This window comes from Camelus bactrianus, chromosome X (assembly GCF_048773025.1).
Source record: "Camelus bactrianus isolate YW-2024 breed Bactrian camel chromosome X, ASM4877302v1, whole genome shotgun sequence".
Classification (NCBI taxonomy): Eukaryota; Metazoa; Chordata; class Mammalia; order Artiodactyla; family Camelidae; genus Camelus; species Camelus bactrianus.
In genome coordinates, this window is record NC_133575.1 from 93,493,843 (window position 1) to 93,515,028 (window position 21,186).

The 21,186-nt window shown below is 46.2% G+C and overlaps 1 protein-coding gene across 3 annotated transcripts in view; it reads right to left on the reverse strand.

Moving 5' to 3' along the window:
* The window catches only part of TMEM255A (transmembrane protein 255A), a 56,551-nt gene that overhangs the window by 8,488 nt on the left and 26,877 nt on the right, over positions 1-21,186 (reverse strand). For 2 of the 3 annotated variants that reach the window (XM_074359982.1, XM_010963949.3), the window contains exons 5-8: positions 18,252-18,320; positions 16,229-16,317; positions 8,843-9,005; positions 4,293-4,436 (exon numbers count right to left, since the gene is read on the reverse strand). In XM_074359982.1, coding sequence (XP_074216083.1) covers positions 4,293-4,436; positions 8,843-9,005; positions 16,229-16,317; positions 18,252-18,320 — 465 coding nt within the window. Of the gene's footprint in view, positions 1-4,292; positions 4,437-8,842; positions 9,006-16,228; positions 16,318-18,251; positions 18,321-18,831; positions 19,159-21,186 lie in introns of those variants that run through there. The other variant, XM_045523303.2, reaches the window with a different exon arrangement.

A 21,186-nucleotide genomic window follows, 5' to 3' on the forward strand; every position in this document is an offset into this window, starting at 1 on the left:
AACATGGATGTTCCTGGAGAATGTCATTCTAAGTGAAGTAAGCCAGAAAAAGAAAGAAAAATACCATATGAGATCACTCATATGTGGAATGTAAAAAAAAAAAAAAAGAACATAAATACAAAACAGAAACAGACTCACAGACATAGAATACAAACTTGTGGTTGCCAACGGGGCGGGGGTGGGAAGGGACAGACTGGGATTTTAAAATGTAGAATAGATAAGGAGAGATAAAGAATTTGACACAACGTTATAAAATGACTATTACTCAATAAAAAAAATGTTAAAAAAAAAAAAAAGAATCCTGTTTCTCCAAGCTCAGCACTCACAATATCCTCAGGGCCAGCTGACCAGACCCAAGTCCTACTCATATCTGACCACAAGAAATGTTTCCCAAGCTTCCTAACTGGACAGCTACCCAGGAAGGGCATGACTTTGAGGGGTTAGAACAAAACCCTATAAATCTCTCTCCTCTTCCTTCTGTCAGCCTCAGGGGAAAAAGAAAACAGAAGTCTTCAAAGGCAAAGTCACATAAATAGTCCTATTTGGAAATGACCAGAATGGGGAAGTCATTCAGAAGAAAGTCTAGAAAGGTCAGTTTTCCTGCTATAACTTGGGCCCTTTTACAATCCGAGAAGAGAATAAGGGAGCTCTGGGTTTTTTTGTTTTGTTTTGTTTTGTTTTGTTTTTTTTGGCAGGTCTATGCTTCTGGTGATTTTATTGCTAGAGCTGGTGTGCATTTTGCTGACTGCTTTCTATTTATCTGGGAACATAGCAGATGTTCCCTTATCCTCTTGGCTTTCTTGGGTAAAGACTGGTATTTCCTTCTACGAAATGATAAGGGAGGGAACTTGATAAACAAAAGAAAGCTCCACTCAAATACTAAAATGAAATGCCACTTAAGTTCTAGATGGCAACAAATCACTTAAAAATATACTCCTCAAAACCCACAACATACAACTATAAAGTCTGCAAAAAGGAAATACAAAAGATGGCTGGAACCTAGGGAAGGAACCAGGAGAGGTATAAGGGGTGTCCCTGCAGCCTTTGGAGTGGGGAGCAGTTCGATGCTGTAATAAGATAAAGAGATTCTTTCTGAGTCATGATTAGGAAGCCCACAATTTAAACCAGTAGAATAGGTAAATATCCTCAAATTAACTGGGGAAAAGATCTACGCTGTGCTCAGATTTCCAGGTTCTCCAAAGAATCCCTCAAGCCAATCTCTGGAGTCAGACAGACCTGGATACAAATCCTGTCCTCCACTTACCAGCTCAGTGACTTTGGGGAAGTCACTTACTTTCTCCGTGACTCAGTCATCTCAACTTAAAAACGGCAATGACCAGAGTATTTCCCTCAAAGGACTAAAATGAGATGATATATGTAAAGCACTTAGCACAACGCTTGTAAGTGCTCACTGAATAGGGGCTGTCATTCAAAAGTGAGGTGCCCAGAAATCCCTGAAGTGCCTGCTAGAAGCCCACAGTGTAGCTTTGGGCTAGGTGACTAGATTTGGATCCCTTCTCTGGGTTAAGAACCCTGTTTCTGGGTTTCCATAGCACTATGCGTAATAGTCTGTTTACCTTTTTGTCCCCACAACTGTCCCCGGACCATCCCCCCTCAGGTCCCTAGATTGATCTCTTAATGCAAGGCCTATGTCCACAGCTCCCAGCACAGTGCCTGGCATACAGGAACACAGAGGAAACACTGGTGGAACTGAAACCAACAGCCCGAGTCACCACTGGCTTTGCCAATCTCATTTTCATGCCTAGGGCAGTGTCTGAATGAGGAATGATGGACAGAGAGATGGCTCCATCCCCTAAACAAGGCCTTCCTATGTTAGAGTTTGCAGCAACCATCACCAGGGAGGTTACTGTTCCTACTTCAGGAGTTCATTATAGAGTGAAAAGTCCCAAAATCAATATAGTCAATATAATTTACTTAGATATAAAAAAAAAATAGAGGCAGTCTCTTCAGCTGGACCCATGCATGGCCCCTCTGTCCCAGGATGACTTTATATTATAGGTGCCCCAAAGAGTGGTGACCCTCTTGTGCTAGGTTCAGCATCCCTGCATTCTCTTAACGGATTGCTTTTTGCCTCTGTCACTACTGAAATTATCTATGCCCTGAAGACCTAAACAGACATTTCTCCAAAGAAGACATACAGATGGCCAATAGGCATGTGAAAAGATGCTCAATATTGCTAATTATCAGAGAAATGCAAATAAAAAATACCATGAGGTATCACCTCACATCAGTCAGAATGGCCATCATTCAAAAGTCCACAAATGATAAATGCTGGAGAGGCTGTAGAGAAAAGGGAACCCTCCTACACTGCTGGTGGGAATGTAAGTTTGGTATAGCCACTGTGGAAAACAGTATGGAGATTCCTTAAAAAACTAGAGTTATCATGTGATCAAGCAACCCCACTCCTGGGCATATATCTGGAAGAAACTCTAATTCGAAAAGATACATGCACCCAATGTTCAAGCAGCACTATTTACCATAGCCAAGACATGGAAACAACCTAAATGTCTAGATGACTGGATAAAGAAGCTGTGGCATATTTATACAATGGAATGCTACTCAGCCATAAAAAATGAAATAATGCCATTTGTAGCAACATGGATGGACCTGGAGATTATTATGCTTAGTAAAATAAGTCAAATAGAGAAAGACAAATGCTACATGATATCACTTATATGTAGAATCTAAAAATAATGCAAATGAACCTATATACAAAACAGAAACAGACTCACAGACATAGAAAACAAACTTATGGTTACCAGAGGGAAGAGGGGTGGAAGAGATAAATTAGGAGTTTGGGATTAGCAGATACAACTATTAAATATAAAATCAATAAACAACAAGGTCCTATGGTATAGCATGGGGAACTATATTCAATATCTTGTAATAACCTATAATGGAAAAGAATATGAAAAAGAATATATACACATATATATATATGACTGAATCACTACGCTGTACACCAGAAACTAACAACATTGTAAATCAACTATACTTCAATTTTAAAAAAAGAAATTATCTATGCCCTTTTTGAACATATTCATGTCTTCCAGTCTATATTACCTATCTGGGTAACAAGTTCTCTGAGTTGTCTACCTGTGAACACAGCAGGCTTTAAAACAAGTTCTAACATTTTTTTCCAAGCTTTAACAAATGCCTCCTTGTGCTGGTGCTATATTTTACAACAGGGAACGAGCCCAGGTTCACACTCTACATACGTATTACTATTGCACTATAGAGTCCTAGACATCCCCAAACAGTATCTAAACCAAACAAAAGTACACTTAATTCAGCTAAATGGAGGTTTTTCAGTTTCAATTATTTTGTTAATTTGAAGCTGAAATTAGGTTGCCCAAGGACTCTGCTTTTCCCAGCTGGCTGGTTAATTGGAAGCACCCCCAATCAGTCATGCTTTTATGTCCCCTTGGAGCATTCATGCACTCTTAGTCAATAGAAGTAAATTCATTATGAGTCTCCATCCTTTCAAAGGCATTGCCTTGGTCCCCACACTTTGCATTAACCAGATTCAAGAGTTATCCCACTCTGCTGTAGTCCAGGGTTTATGATCAGCGCAAATGCCTAAAAGAGCATTTCATCTGTTTTCCTGAAGTGCCTCGTTCAGTGCTCTGCCTACAGTGAATTCCTTTTAATTAAGCCTTTGTGGTTCTGTTTTTCTGTGCTTAGTCTTAGCTCAAAAGGACAATAGGCAAGTGCAAATGTGGTAACACTATTTCAGTCTCATGTGATAACGAGGCAAAAAAGGGGAGGGGTGTTATAAAAAATATTTTCTATGGTCCCACTTAGGAAGGCTGGAGAAAAAGAAGGGACTTCATCCTCATTACAGATTTGTGGCTGAGAATGCCCTTGTGCTAAGGAGTAGGACTAGGTAGGCCTCTCCCTGTGGCAGAGAAATGGAAAAAGCCACTGTTGATCAGGGGTCCATGGTGACATAATCATGAGCCCCCGTCTTCTCCCCAGTGTAGGTCAAGGCAATTTAGGACACCTGGGCCCTGTCTCTTTCTCTCCCCTTCTCTCCCATTATTCTGTTTCTTCTCCTCTTGTGTCTTTCCCACTCTCCCCATCTCTCCCATCATCGCCTGCCCACATAGGCCTTAAGCTAGCCGTGGGTACCCATGGGCTGCCAAAGGCCATCAGGGACAGAGAGCCCAGCTACCTCATACACATCAGGAAGGTTCCACAATTAGGGAGAGAACAAGAGAGCATGAATGAGAGCAAGGGTCATGGAAAGTTCTTTTTCTCTCAAAACATACCTGAAAGTCATAAGCCGAATACGGTGGCAGGTGAGGAGGGCTGTGGTAGTAGGTGTTGTAGGATGTCACCTGAGGACGGGCGTAGTAAGAAACAGTCGGGTGCGCATTCTCAACAGAGCAGTTCAGGGCTGGGAGGGTTGGGTTCTGGAGAAAAACACAAATTAGCGACAACATAAGTGTTCGTCACTAGGAGGACGGTTAAATAAACCATGGTCCATCCATAATACAGAGTACCATGCAACTCTTGATCAGCAATGATGTGCACCTATATTTGGTGAAAGTTGTCCAGGATATATGGTTAAAGTTAAAAAACAAAAACAAGCCACTGGCAAAAGTATAGAGACAATAAAAAGATCAGTGGTTGCCATGGGTTGGGAGTAGGGAGAAGGATGAGTAGGCAGAACACAGAGGATTTTTAGGACAGTGAAAATGCTCTGTATGAGACCATAAAGCTGGATACATGTTACCACAGATTTGTCCAAACTCATAGAGTGTACAACACCAAGAGTGAACCCTAAGGTAAACTATGGACTTAGGCTGACAATAATGTGCCCATTTTGGTTCATCAATTGTACCAAATATGCCACACTGATGAGGGATGTGAACAGTGGGAGAGGCTGTGCCTGTGTGCAGGCAGAGAGTACATGGGAAATCGCTGTACCTTCCTCTCAATTTTGCTGTGAATCTAAAGCTGCTCTAAAAAAATAAAGTCTTTTAAAAAGCCACCATTTTATATCAATATAGCACAATCGCAGTTTATGTATAAATAAAGATGCAAACAATGATATATGTATGTACTTTGTAAATGAAAATAAACTAATCTGGAAAAATTCAGAACAAACTGTTAACTCTGGTTATCTCTGAGGAGGGCAGGGGTTATTAGAAAGTAAATGGGGACTCTTCACTATTATACAGCCAAAGTTTTTACAACTAATATGTATTACTTGTGACACTTCCCCCCAACCTATTATTTTGAAAAATTCAAACCCATAAAAAGTTGGAATCATTTATTTGTGAGTTTTCACAAAAAAATAATTAAGATCCCAACTACAAAATGTCAAATAGACAAGGCTACTGCTCTTCCTCTGACAGAAAGGTGATCGACCACAAAGGGTTTGTAAAAGTCGTGAGTATTCCTGCAGACTCCAGCCTTGCTGGGGAGCCCTTGGGCAGACAATGAAGGATATTCATTTCACATCAGCCCTAAAGGCTGGAGGCAAAACCCTAGCACAGAAACCAGGAAAGACCAAGCAGAGTATATTGATATGTCCATTTCTGGGAGGCAAACAAAATAATACAGAAAGAATTTAATACCACTTTTTATAACAGTGGTGTGTGGAGCCCCTCAAGGGGTAAAGCTAATCCTGTCCAGGATGGGAGCCCTGATCTCAAGAAGGCCCGACCACCGCTAAAGGCAGGCCCCACTGCTCATTAGTTCCCAAGCAGGACTGTGTTTTGTACCTTATGAGTGCCCCATGGGTCAAGGGGTAGGGTAAATGTTTTATTTCCATCTTTCGTGTCACTGACACCCTCTCCATTTGTGTGGATAATCAAGAGCTGTCTGCAAAACCCACGCCTCTGGTTTCTGGTACACATCTACCTTGCATGAACGGAGAGCAGAAGCTTCCTCTCAAGTGATGAAAATGTGTGGGCAGGCTTTGGCAATGGCATAGGCAACCATGTTGGGGTGTTGGCAGAGGAAACTCCTTGAGAGCAAGTTTCAACACAGTCTGTTGCTCTCTTCCTTGGAGTGGGTTACTGTTTACATCTCTAGGTTTGAAGAGCTACGAACCTCAGTCATTATGATGCTGCTCACAGACAACCAGAGAAATGTTCACAGCCTCTCTGGTGTGTGGGAGACGGCTGAGATCTTGACCATTCCAAGGGCTGGCTCGCTTTACAGAGGCAGAGTGCTCAGAAGTGCCCTTACCCCTCCACCAGGATTCTAAGATGAAATGTAATCCTGGAGGAAGCTCCAGAAATCATGTTCCCTTGGCCATGTGTCAATTAAAAATACACCCTCCAGCAAAGCAAAACCAGTTCTTCTACACAAATAAACTAAGCCTAAGCATAGAGAAAGAATCACGCCATGTGAACTGTATCTATAAAGGCTTGTGTATGTGCAGCGAGGCCGGGGGGCCAGGATCATCTCTATTATAGAGAAAGAAACACAGGAGGAAGGCTGAGTAAGTCACAGAAGAGAAGCGCAGAGGACGTGGAGAAAACCGACCGGACGCCAGGAGAGGTCGAGGGAGTGAAGAGGTGGGCAGGGAAGGAGCAAAGGGACCGTCCTGAATAACAGCCTGGTCCTATTTTACATCAGTAATTCTGGTTTCACAATAAATATGGGCTCTATTTGTATGTGTGCACATAGGAGTGTATTTTTGTTCAAATTCTGGGGCTTAAGTTATGAGATCCCCATTTTGGGTCAGCAGCATTCTGAGAGCCAGGGCAACAGGTGACCAGGTGGCACAGGGATCGGTGAGAGCAGTCTGGCCTGGGCTCAGTGGAGTCTCTGCTGAGACAGTGGCGGCGGACTTTGGAAAGAATGCCAGTTCACTGTAAGCCAAAGACACCAAGTAGGAGAAAACGGCCAGACAGAATCTCTTTTTCAAGAGTCACCTCAAAGTCTTCTGTCTTTGGGCAGCAAACATTTTGGCCATCAAACATTTCTTCCAGAGCCTTTTCCCCACACCCCTCTGGTCAGGAACGAAGACCGCCTTCCTCCTTTCGGGTTCCTGCCACTCTGGAGATGGCATCCCCTCCTTGACCCCGTTGAAGGCTGTGGACTCATGGCCCTGGGCACCCGCCCTCCCTCCTTGGGAATGCCTTTCATCAGCCTGCACCCCCAGCCTCCCTGAGGCCCCCAGGGCATTCCGCCCAGGAAGGAGGTGCCTCACGAGCCACCACGCACATCTGGACTTAGGCCAAGGGTTTTATGTGGGCCTACCTAGTTGCTGTCCCAGGATTTTCGACACCATGTCTTGTTTTAATAAAGTCATCTAGGCAGGGCTTCCTCCTTGGCGGCCCCATCTTCTAACTCCCACTCGTCCCCTCACCTCATGAATCTAATCTCTCGCCCCTGCTCTTCACCTTCATCTTTCTCCAAAGATGCCCCAACCCAGAAACAGCTCTCTCACCCCAAAGCTCCTGCAGGCCCAAACATCGCACTCCCTCCAAGGGGCCCACCTACCTTGATGCCTCCCCCACTGCTCAGTGCTCGGGCTTCCCAGGTGGGAGGAGGGGTGTGGGAAGGAGAAATGTGTGGATGAGAGCCAGAGAGAAAAAAGAGAAAGACAGACGGGGCTGAGCAGGAAGGCTTTACCTTGACTGATGGTCACCAGCAGGAACACTCAATACCTCCAGTCAGCGCGGGTCCGCTGACCACTTGCTGCCCCAAACTGAGGAGTTATTTCCTTCCCTTGACCTACCCACATTTCACTCTCCCTTACTCATCCTCTCGACAGTCCAGCCTTTCAGGTTCCTGTTCTTCAGCAACCCCGAAATGGGACAGGAAAAGCCAAGGGCCTAGGCGTTATCTGCCTCATTTCTGGGGTGAAAATAAAATCCTTTTTAGGCACAAAATAATTTCTTCGACACACGTGGGAGATTTCTTTAAAGCAGCCGTGCTGCGCCATGGCCGCAGACTGCAATCACCTGGCGGAGGGCTTTTACAAAAGTATTGAGGCCTGGGCTTCAATGTAGACCGATTGATCCAGCATCTCTGGAGGAGCGGCCAGGCACTTTTTTTTTTTTACAGCACCTCAGGTGATTCCATTTAATCTGAAGCCAGGTTGATAACTATCGCCCTAAAGCGACTATCTCCATAATCAGAGATCAAGATTTATTAAATAAGCAAATAAATGCTTTGAAATGCTTTAAAAGCAAAGGAAGGCGCCTACTATTACAGAACACCTCCTGGGTGCTGAGTCCTGGGGCGCCTTTGCGGACACACACGCCAATATGGAAAAGAGTTGAGGAGGAGGGTAGGGGACCCTGGGAGGCTGAGACTGAGGTTGAGGCTGAGGACAAGATCTGACAAGCAGCTTAGCCTAGGGCTGGCCCTTCGCAGGCAGAAAGAGTCCCAAGGCTCTTTCTGGACAAGGTCCAGGATGAAATTCCGGGGGAGGGGGAGACTAGCAGTACTCTTACCTGTAGCTAAAAATGTCTTCCTTCCATCTCTCCCAAAGTCTGTTAGTGGAAAAACCACCCAAAAAGGTTTCTACTACAAGTGTGTGTGTGGGTGGAGGTGGGTGGTAATGAAAAGCTATGTTTACATAATCAGCATGAACCCCACCCACCCCCAGAAGGTGCCTCAAGAACATAGACAACTCATGTTAACAAGAAGTCTTAGCAGACTGACGACATGAACTGGCTCCTTTGACTTGAGATGTCTGAGATGTCTGAAGGCAGCTACATTCTTGAAGCAACGTCTTCTGTTCCCCTAACTTCAAAACATGGGTCGCCAATGCCCCCGACCGCCTAGCCTCGCCCGGCCCTGATGGGAGGGAGGGGGCCCCTGCAGAATGAGAAGTCACTTCCTTCCTTACCATGTCCTTAAAGCCCCCCAGGACGGCAGCAGTGATGATGCCCAGAAATAGGCCGACGATGTTGAGGATGGTAGCGGACCAGAGCAGGTGGTAGAGGTGGATGATGTCCTGGCAGCTGCTGACGTCAATGTATTCGTAGTAGCCACCGGTGATCTCCACCCGGCTGCGCAGGGAGAAGCACACTCCAGTCAGTCCCCGGGGAGCAGACTGGCCCCTAGGGCTTCGGCTACCACGCATGCAGCTCAGGGAAAAGACAGGTGGGCGGGTGGGGAGCCATTGTGAGGGACATCGTAGCCAAGTATGCACTCAGGGAGCAAGACACTATAATCTATCAAAGCTTAATGGCTGTTTACCCAAAAAAAAAAAACCCTCCTACCTGGCTGAGAAACACTTGTTACTATCACTACCGTTAATGCTAGATGACAATTATTGACACTTGCTGCGTGCCGGGTTCGGGGCTAAGTATTTTCCATGGTGGATTCATTTAATCTGTGCTAATACGGCCGCTACTAGTCACAGGTGGCGATTTACATTGACATTAAGTAAAATTAAATTTTAAAATTCAGTTTTTTGGTCTCACCAGCCACATGTTAAGTGCTCCACAGCCATACTCATGGCTGGTTACTGTCCTGGACAGAGCAGATTACAGAACATTTCCATCCTCACAGAAGGTTCTATTAGGCAGCACTGCAAATCCTTTCAGTGTTCTATGAGGCAGGTACTACCACCCTTCCCGTTTTACAGATGAAGAAACTGAAGCACAGAGAGGTTAGGAACTTGCTCAAGTCCTAAGTGGTAGAGCTGGAATCTGAATTCAGACTTCAACAATTTCAGTGTTTCTGCTCTCAAAACAAACCACCAAGAAACAAAAACCAGTATTCCAATAAAGAACTAAAGCTGAGTTCCTGCACAAAATCTGCATATCACCTCCTTGGAGAGGACTTCCCTGACCACTCTGTCCAAAGACACCCCAACCCCACCCAGCCCAGTCACTCTCCATCCCATGACTTGCTATGAACTGACTTGTGTCCCCCTCCAAAATTCATATATTGAAGCCCTAACTCTCAAGGTGACTGTATTTGGCAAAGGGCTTTTAGGAGGTAATGAAGGTTAGCTGAGGTCATAAGGATGAGGCCCTAATCCGACAGGATTGGTGGCTTTACAAAAAGAGGAAGAGTGATGTCTCCACACGCCTGCACACGCTGAGGAAAGGCCACGTGAGGACATGGCCACAAGGTGGCTGTCTGCAAGCTCTGAAGAAGGCTATCACCAGACCCTGACTGTGCTGATCTCAGACTTCCAGTCCCCAGAACTATGAGAAAATAAAGATCTGTTGTTTAAGCCACCCAGTCTATGGTATTTTTGTTATGGCAGCTCCAGCTGACTCACACATTTCCCTTCCCTAATTCTTCCATAGCGTGTCTGCTTCCTCACTGTCTGGCCCCCAGTCCCAACTTGAATGTGATCTCTGTGAGGGCAAGGACTTGGTTTGTTTTGTTCACTGCTGTGCTATAGAAATACCTGTTAAATTAATAAATGAAAGTTCCTGTCTTCCTGGATGTTGTAAACAAGTTTACAACTTGGCCACTGGAATCAGTAACAAATCTCAAACACTGTGATTCTTAAAATTAAAGTCACCACCCAATGCCCTGATGTCAGAAAGGTTGTTACATGTGACTCCTCTGCTATAAGAACACCAAAACTTAAAAAGAAAAAAAAAATTAAAAGTTAACCTCCACGATGAAGCTGGGAGGGATTATTCACACAAGAAAAGACTTTGAAACTTTGCAGATGAATTACCTTAGAATTCTTTAAAGCCAGTGTTCCTCTAAGGACTTGAAATCAGGTGGTTACAGGACAGCCTGCATCAGAATCATCTGTGTTAGTGTGTCTGTGTGCCTGCTTGTGTGTGTCACTGCGTTACTTGTGTGTGCCTGCAATGTCTCTGTGGGTCTGTGTACGTGTGCACGCCTCTTTGAGAAAGAGATGGTTAAACAGGCAGATTCCCAGGCCCAGCCCCAGTCCTACTAATAAATCTGGCAGAATCTCTTGGGATGAGGCTTTGGAATCTGTGTTAACAAATTCATTTGAGACCCACTGTTTTAAATAGTAAGCTTCCATAGTGGAATTTTAAAGGTGTTCCAATTCATCAGAACTTGAACTGGATTTCAGCCCTTTCAGGAGCCACGCGTAAGCGTATACGAGTGTCTCCCATCAGTTGGCATGGTACTCAGGCCTGGGGATGGGACAGGAAGGATACACGGATTACTTCTGGTTCGAAAGGGCACAGCTTTACAAGCACCAGCCCCTGAAAAGGGCAGGCGAGTGTGTGAAGGTGAGCAGGGCATTGTAGGGGAGCCCAGAGGGCTCAAGAATGAGCTCTGACTTCCCCCAAATTATTTTGCCTACCTCCTAATACACTGCGGGAGGGCTGGTAGCGCGGACAGGTGGGCCATGTGACATAGCAGACTCTGGAGTCGGACAGCACGTGAAACCTGGCACTGCCACTTATTTACTGACTGACCTTGAGCAAGTTTCTTAACCTCTCTGAGCCAGGCAGATTTAATGAGTGGACCCACAAAAGTACTCCAGCACCTGAGAAGAGCCCCCTGGAAACCTGTAGCTATATTTTTCCCTTCTAAGAGCCAGCCTCTGGCAACATGATTCAACCCTTTGAATCTTACTCTTAAAGGCAGTCACACTTAAAAGGCACAGACCACAAAATAGTTCATTTAAAAATATTCAGTAGTTGTAGAGAACATATGTTTGGTTTCAGTTTGTGTGGGTTCAGCACCTACTAAATTTTTTTTAACTAAACTATGAAGCAAAAGAATGTTAATACTTAGATCTGGTTCAGGGTTTAACAAATTCATGTGGTTTGTTTCTGTTTGAGAGTCACGATTCTGTTTGGTTCAGTCTCTGGGCAGAGCTCCCCCTGCCCCGAAATGCCATCTTGTGCCTTTTCACTGCTCCCTCCCTCAAGCCTCCAGGACGGCAGGGCTCTCCTGCCATACCCTACTGCTGCCTGATTAAGCTTGCTAAAACATTTTTAAAACTCAGTCATTCATTTAATCAAAACCCTTCCGTGGCTCCCCATCACCTTCAGGGAAAAGTGTCCCAATTCCTCAGTCTGCCATAATCCGACTCCAAAATGGTGTCCACACTCCAGCCAGGCCGGAGACCTCAGAGGCCCCAAACTGGCCACGCTGGGCACTGACTCCAGACCATTGCTCAGATTTCTGCCCCTGCATGGGAGGTGCTGCCTTCTGTTCTCTGCACAACCTCCTCTCTCCCACTGCTCAGAGTTCAACACACACGTCTCCAGCGCCTTCTTCAAGGACCCCAGTGCCCATTCCTTAGCTTTTCCCCTGGACTCCCACAGCCTCGGACAGTCTGTCCTTCCTAGTTTGGCACTTTGCATATGTCAATAATTCAGTTATTCCCTTCATTCGATGGTTAGTTACTGAGAGCTGACTCAGTGCTGAGTACTGTGTGGGGTACCTGAAGCTACACCCAAGGCCAAGGTGGACATGAAGGCTCCGTCTAAACTGTAACCTCTTGAGGGCAAGGTCATCTCTCACACTTCTTTTGTGTCTCCCTCACGGCCTCCCAGCTCAGTGGTAGAAACGTTATGGGTCGTCAATAGATACTCAGTGAATGAGTAACTGAGTTCAAAGAGTGCTGATCATTGCATTTATCTTAAGATTGATTACCCAATGTGGGCTTTCACCGCCTTGCTCCCAACTGGCTGGGTGTGCCTGGAGAAACCACTAACCTCTCTGTGTTTCAGTCCGCATTTAACAAAGTAAAAGGCAACAGATCTTGGATAAGGCTGAAAGGCATCCTTCTGCTCTTTGAAAGGGACCTGGAACAGTTCACCAACTCTTGGTGGCCCGCAGCAGCAATGGGCAGCCTTGGTGCATTTCTCTCACTGCACATATTCTGTGTATCTGTCTACATCCCTCTCCCCACAATCCCCCTGGCGGACTGAGTTCCTTCAAGACAAAATGATATTTTAGGGATGTCATGTTCTATTCTTCTAGAACAGTCCCCAGCACACAGTAAGAGCTCAATGAAAGTTTGGCAAAGGGAGGAATGAATGAAAGTGAACTCTCATCTCGTTTTTGATTTACTACCAGCTGCAGCAGTTCACAAACTACCCCCATTTTCTTTCGTGTCCTGGAGGTTACACACTGAAAACCAGCGATCTTGACTTGACCTCTTCAAAGCTGAGTGAAGTCCTGAAAGGCAGCCGCTGAGATGTGTCCTAGAGAAAGCCACCTTCCCACACAAGACGAGATGGAGTCATCTAAGCTTGGTATCAAAACCTCACTGCCCCTGACGTCAAAGAAGGTCTGTGGCTCCAAGGGGACAGTAGAAACCCTGTTTCCATAGCGCTGTACAAATGACTGCCTGATGTTTTGGTTCCCACTTTTTTTTTTCTTGGCCTCCCTTCCAGGAAATGGACTGGAGGAGCTGGCAATTGATTAAAAATAGGCTTTGTGTGAGGAAAACAAATATGCATTCGGCAAAATTAGTCTCCCAGCCTCAGAAGGCTTGCTGCCAGCTATGCTTAGGCCTAGAGTTTCAGTCTCCCCTCAGCTGGCTGGAAAAAGCCTTGGGTCAAGGAAAATCTTTTCCCTCTATTGTAGGATCATCACCTCTTAAGTCTCACGGCCTTGGTTTCTGACCGAGTGGGACTGTTTCCTGATGAAAAGCTTGGTAAGTGCTTTTCTAGTGGCTTTGCCCTTGGAATCTCAGCACCGCAGACCTGCCCGGGCAAGGCTCCTGAGACTGGTCTCCAGGCACCAGGTGGGTGAACACCATTTCCAGGCTTGAAGGTCTAAAGGGGCAGTGTCCTCAGGACCCCTCTTAGTTGCCTAGTCTCGTAGTTTATTTTCCTGGGTAAAAGGTGTTCCTCTTTCTGATCCTTTTCAAAACATGTCACTCCTTTGTCATCAGGTCTTTACTCAAGCCCCGTCCTGTGCTGGGGGCCTGAGGATGCAGATAAGATTAAGTCACGTTCTCTGCCTTTAGGGAGCCCAGAGTTTAGCAGAGCTCCTCATAAAATTCCTCTAGGGCCTTGAAGACAATACCGGCATAACTTGCTTTAAGAAAGTCAGTGGTTATGAAGTTCAGATTGACAGGAAGATAAATTGGCCTTGCGTCTCCACTTAAAAAAAAATTCACCTAAGGGCTCAGCTAAATGGAATTTAAAGTAGGGTTTAGTTTAGTCAAACCTTTTTTTCCAGAAACACACCTAATTGCAGAGAGAAAGGTGTGCCAGCCAGGAATCACGTCTCTCTCCCAGCAGGCCTCCTCTCTCCTCCTGGGGTCTCAGGCCCAGGTCTGGCCACCTCCCAGCCTCGGGCGCAGGAGGCCGCAAAATGGGAAAGGAGTGCGGAGAGGGGAGCTGGTGGAGGAGAGGTGTCGAGACGAGGGAGAAGGTAAAAAGAGCGGGAAGGACAGAGCAGGGGGAGGGTTAAGGGGAGGCAAGAGAAAAGATAGCAAAATAACCCCAGTTCCCCAAGGACCTATTTTCCATTCCTTTGATCGTTTTTGGAAGGATGGGCTCAGGAAGTACAATTATAGCCAGCTCTCCATCACCGCTGTGAAGGCGGGAAGTCCTTTACAAGTGTTAGTTATTATTATAACATGAATAATTGAACCTTCCAGATAATCCCCAAGCCTCATTTGAGTCTTTAAGTTTCTCTTCCTCTGCTGCCAAGCCTTGTAATGAAATGAGACCAGTGCTATGAGTCCCTCTTCTCCTCCCCCCGCACCCCACCCCTGATCTGTCAGTCTTAACCCTCAAACAGGAGAAACTGGCCCCCCAACACCGAGAGCAGGGAGTAAGGAAGGGGTGCTTCCATGTGACCCCTCTAGATCGATCTACCTCCATCCAGGCCCCCTTGGCCAACTCCTCCCTTCCACCCTCCCCATTCTGGCCCTCAGCATCCCTGCATTGAGAGTCTGAAGAAAATATGTCCGTGGCAGGCATTGGCTGACACGCCCCACATGCATGGCTGTCCACTCAGGCTTGGCATCACCTGCTCTCGCATTTTTGTCTCTTCCACCTTCTAAATTACTCTTAAAAGTACTCCTTGCTTTCAAATGTCCCCAAACCAACTTCATCTAGGCTCCATTCCCTTTGGGCTGGACTCTTAAAGTGGCCCCCCTAGCTGCCTCCAGTCTCTAACCATTCAAATCATCTTCCATGCCATACCATTTGATGGCTCCCCACTGCTTACAGGGTCAAGTCCAAAGGCATCTCTATGGCCAATGAGCCCTCCATGATCTGATCTGTGACTACAGTCCTGCTCTCACCTTCTACTACCTTGTGTAACCACCCACACCACCACCACTGCTGGGAATACGGTCCCCACCTCCACCCCATTTGGGTTTGCTTCCTAACTCCCTACTTATCCGTGAAGTCCCAGCTCCCACATCACCTCCTCCTTGACACCACCTCCTGCCCCCAGCAACTCTGACTTTCAGTCATTTGTGTCATGAGGCTCCCCAGTACGTCCATGGATCTCTGCACACACTATTGTAATTAGTGGCTCCCATGTCTGTCATCCTTACTAGTTTGTGAACTTCTTAGCAGGAGTCTCTGTATTCCTGGCACCTAAACATGCTTTAGCAGAACAAGCACCAAGCCAGCTCCTGCCTCAGGGCCTTTGCACTTGCTGTTCCCTCCGAGACATTCTTTACCCAAGTATCTACTTGGGCTGCCCTCTCACATCATTCAGGGCTCTTCACAAATTTCACCTCCTCAAAGAGGTCTTTCCTGGCTACTCCATATAATGGGGCACACACAGTCTCCACTTTGTCTACCTATCTCTCCTGCTTCATTTTTTTTTTCAGAGCTCTGATCAACACTTGGCATGGTATATATTCACGTGTTTATTGACACTCTTCCCTAATAAAATATAAGCTCCACGAGGGCAAGGACCTTGTTTTGTTGGCTGCTGAATCTCCAGTGTCTGGAACAGGGCCAGGCACAAAGTGCTCAATGACTATTTGTTGAATGTTGTTGAACTTGGACTTAGAACGGGGTTTGAATCCTACCTCTACCATTTTTAAATTCTGTGTCACCTTGGGCTAGTTGTCCGTTGCCTCTGAGCCTCACTCTTATCATCTGTGAAATGGGGATAATAATTCTCCATACATCACAGATAAGAATTAAATGAGATCAGATATTTGAGAACACTGAGCACGATGCCTGGAACAGAGAAGGCAGTTAATGCATGTCAGCTGAAATCTGTTGGCAGACCAATGTCTTCTACTTCTCTGATCCCTACCAGGCGCCCTTCCCCCACACTAGCCCTTTTCATGCCATTGTGGCCAAATAATCATCCCTGTGCCCAGGACCTCAGCACTCACTTGCCGCAGTTGTAGAGGTCACAGCAGAAGCAGGTGTTGCCCCGGATGCGAGGTGTGCAGAATCCACGGCTGAGGTGAGGGCAGTTCACCTGAGGGCACACAACAGTGAAGAGATGAGATGGCATTGGATAGGAGGTAGGACCCTCTGGGATTGGAAACTTGAGTTAGTGACTGATGGAGACGGTAAGGATGGCTGTGAAATGAACACGAGGGATGGGGCTGGGCCGGTGGCTGGCTGAACCTGTGTGTGAGGTAAGTCACTGTGTAGCTGGGCTCGTGTCCAGCCACAGCCACAGCCCTCAGTGCCCCATCCCTGAAGGATGGAGATGGAGAGGAGGAAGGACAGATGGAAGGACAGACAGAAGAACAAATGGACAGTAGGAAATGAGGATACGAGTGGAAGGAAAATCAGGGTAGAGGAGGGATGGGGATCAGATGGGAGGGAAGACAGAGGGGCCATCACATGCACTCTGAAGTACAATAGTACCTCTCTAGCTGCCTGGGTAAGGTTCCTCATAACCCTCGCGGAAGGAGAATTTTTGGTTGAGGAACTTATGACCTTATATAGGAAAAATAGGGTTAGGGGGACCAGGGTTACAAGCAAACCTGTGGAAGTCATTATTAACATCTGTACAGTCACCAAGTTAACACAAGAAAGTGATCACAATGGAATCAAGAAAATAGTAATGACATTTTATACATGTTGAGTTTGCAAAAAAAATTAAAAAGTAATTTCCATTTACTGTCTCTCGCTTGTGAGAAATTTTCCAGGCTCTCCCAGACTCCCATACAGATGCAATGGAGTGTTTGTAAATTTGTTTTGCTGTGTTATAGAGAATATTGGTAGTAAATGGGCATATTTTTCTATATTGGGTCCTTCATACAAAAGCTCATGCCTTTCTGATAAGCTGTTGGCACATACACATTTCTGCTCCTCCCTCCTAACCCAAGAATAGTTCGAAAAATGGTAAATTGGTGACTGGGGAAGGAAAATGGAGCAAGTCAATGGAAGAGCTGTAATTGAAGTATTTTCCCCGATGCCTTTGGAGCAGGGTCACCGCTTTGCCTGACTCCAAGGGCACTGCTCACACTGTATTTTATGGAGAATGGCTTCCCCTGAACTTGGGCAATGTGATTGCCATTTTACATCCACTTGTCTCCCTTTTCTCCCAATCACAAAGTTACCATTTTTCTAATTATTCTTGGGGGTGACGGGGAGGTTGACTTTCAATTTGAGGTTAATAGAGTACCAAATGGTCGAGGTTCCTAGAAGCACATGGTAGAGTTTCATATTAAAGGTGTCTCTGGGATGGGGAACGAAGATTGTGAACTGAAATGAAAGCTGCCCAAAAATGACCTGGAGTCGAGCTTTACCTCACCACCCACTGCCTCAAGTTCTGTGTGAGGCCACATGGAATGCAAGGAGAGCTGTGCAGGGCAGGAGAGACACACCTTGTGTGTCCATGCAAGCGTTATGAGACTGGCCTCTTGGAGGTGTCATCAGAGGGGCCGGGCCAGCAGTCCAGGTCTCCCCAGAGTGTCAAAGTGGACCAGGCTTCTCAATTACCCTCATTTGGCTTCCTGACACCTGAATGTGGGACTCAGGCTCTGCCTCCCTGGTCCAGGCCTGGGGCCTTGGTGGGGCTCCTGCTTCTCTTCCAGCTGGACATAGAGTCCAGGCAGCTGAACCATCAGCCACAGCAATGGGGGAGGGGCCTGCCCTGTGGCCTCCGTACTCTCATCTGTCCCTCTTGGGATCAAAGCCACACACTGAGAGGCTGCCTGCTAGGGTCAGAGGGGCAGCCTGTGGCCACAGAACAAAGTAAATCTGATTAGGCCTCCTGATGCTCTAACCTATGACCATAGCCCCATTAGCACTGTGCTCTGACCCACTGAACAAATCAACTAAAGAAACCTCACAGCAAGGTGTAGGCCTGAGTAAAGGAGTAAAAGAAAGGGGGTTCTAGGCAGAACAGGAAACTTTCCCAAAAGGTAAGACATGCAGCCTCATTCTGGCTCTTACCTCCTCAGCTTCCTTCTGGGATGTCTTGGGGACATAGTGGCACCGGTTGGCATAGAGTGGCTTCAGATCCTAGAAAGTGAAACACCAAACCAAAGTGGGTTTTGGCTTTGGAAAGTAAAGCCTCAAGTGCTCTAATTTGTAGTAAAAGATTTGGATACACACACACACACACACACACCCCGCCCCCCCAGAGCAGGCAGTGGGTGGGTTAATTTCTGAAAGTTGCCCATCTAGGGAGCCTGAGAATGTGAGGATCAGATAAAAATGTTCTAATAACTTCTTTCTACTGGGCCACTTGTTTAACAGAAAATTAAGAAATTTATTGAGGAATGGGCTCAGGATCAAGATGGTGAAAGAGAAGGACATGGAGCTCACCTCCCCCTACAAGTACATCAAAAATACATCTACATATGGAACAATTTTCACAGAATACCTCCTGAACTCTTGCAGAAGCTCTTATACAATCAAAACTACAAAAAAGATCACCACATAACCAGGTAGGACAAAAAAAAAAAAAAAAGAATTGAGACAGGACCTGTACCCCTGGGAGAGAGCTGTGAAAGAGGAAAGGTTCCCTCACCCTGGGAAGCCCCTTCACCAGTGGGGAGTTCAGCCAGGACAGAAAGGGCGCTTCGGAGGCTCGAAGGAGAATACAGCAGCCAGTTTGCAGCAGGCAGAACAGAGAGAGCCCAGCACAGAGGGTCCATGCCACCTCGCTGCACTCCTCAGCCCAAGACGCACGTCTGCTGGTACACGCTGGGGCTAGATGCTGAAATTCAAGCTTTAGAGGACAGACCCAGGGAGATGACTGGGCTCCTTGGGCTGGAGTGTGGTATGGGCCACAACTGGGAGTGTGTGCAATGGAGCCTGGGTCTGCTATAAAAAGCCCCATTGTTAACTTGAGTGAAGGAAGGGGCGGGACCCCACCATAGCAGCCTCTTTCTTGGCATGCTTACAGGGGTGTGGCTCTGCCATAGAAACCCCATTGTTAAGACATGCACATGAAGGGAGGAGCAGTACCCTGCCATAGCAGCCTCTTTCTCAGCATGCTCATAGCCAGCATTGCTCCACCGTAGAAGCCCCACTGTAAATGTGTGCATGCAAAGGGAGGAGCAGGACCCTGCAATAGCAGCCCCCTTCTCAGTGTGCTCACAGCCAGCACAGCTCTGCCTCTAAGAGCCCTGGGAGAGCACAAGTGCTGACAGGTTGCTCCCAAGCTAAGGCAGGGCAGAAATCTGAGTCTATTTCCAGGGGCCATGTAACTTCGGAAGCGGGGCTGAAATCTGAGCTGTGTCCCAGGTGGCTTTGGTGGATTTATGCCACCTGTGCCTTTGTAAGCTCAGTGCCTTGCGGGACATCTGAGCAGATTACTGGTGCATGGCTGGGGCATGTCTGGAGTTAGCAGTGGGTGCACATGCAGAGGCAGGGCTGGGATCTGGGCTGACTCTGTAGCTCCCACAGTGGATCCAACTGCATGACTACATGCAAGTATGGTAAGCCCTGATGCCTGACTTCAGTGGATCTGCACTGGTGACTTTGTGAGCATAGCACCTGAGGGACACCCGGACAGACTACTTTAATTCCCATGGCTGAAGTAGGGCCTTGGGCAGTGCCAACAACAGTGTACTTTGTGAGCCTACACAACAGGTGACAGACAACATCACAGAGTGCACTTCCCAGTGGACAGCTCCTGTGGAGGAGGAGTGGCTCAGTGGCTCACTGGAAGCACTCCAGTCCCACATACCTCACACTGCAGCTCAGAAATGGATCTGGGGGCTTCTATGCCAACAAGTGGGGAGCAGACCCTGTCCCCGACAGGGCTGTGACAACCACAGAGCCAAGAGGAGGCCCTACTCAACATCCAGTGCAGGCTCTGGTCACCACTACACCAACTACACCCCCTATCAAGGGGATAACAGCCAGCATACATGGAGGAAAGATGTGTCAAGCATCCATACTAAAAACAGCCCTCATGACAAAAAGATGTGCACAGTCTACACAGGGGTGCTCCCACTTGAAAAAAACAACCCTTCAAGATCACAGTAGATAACTATTACTCCTAAATTCAGAGTCAGAAATATAAGTAAAATGAAGAATCAAAGGAGACACTCCCAATTAAAAGAACAAGACAAATCTCCTTAAAGAACAAACAATGAAAGAGAACTCTCCAGTCTACTATCACAAGTTCAAAAAGGAGATAATAAAAATACTGAAGGAATTAAGAAAGGCTATCAATAGAAATGCAGATCATTGTAATAAAGAGCTAGAAACTATAAAGAGGAGCCAAGTAAAATTAGAAAACTCATTTGCTGAGATGAAAGCCAAGCTAAAGGCAATAAACAGTAAATTAAACAATGCAGAAGAATGAATAAGTGATCTGGAAGATAGAATAATGAAAATCACCAAATCAGAACAACAGACAGAAAAACAAATGAAAAAAATAGAAAATAAGGTAAAAGACCTATGGGATAATATAAAGCACGCTGATCTATGCATAATGGGGTCCCAGAAAGAGAAGAAAGAGAAAAAGGGATTGAAAATGTATTTGAAGACATTATGGCTGAAAATTTCCCAGACCTAAAGAAGGAAACAGATATCCATGTACAGTAAACACAGAGGTCCCAAACAAGATGAGCCCCAAAGACCAATACCAAGACATATTATAATTAAAATGGCAAAAGTTAAAGATAAAGAGAAGATTCTAAAGGCAGCAAGAGAAAAACAGTTAGTTACAAGGGAACCCCCAGGCTATCAGCTGATTTCTCTGTAGAAACTTCACAGGCCAGAGGGGAGTGGCAAGATACATTCAAAGTCCTAAAAGGGAAAAACCTGTAACCTAGGATACTCTACCCAGGAGGATTATCATTTAGAATAGAAGGAGAGATAAAGAATTTCTCAGACAAGCCAAAATTAAAAGAATAAAGCAATACTAAAC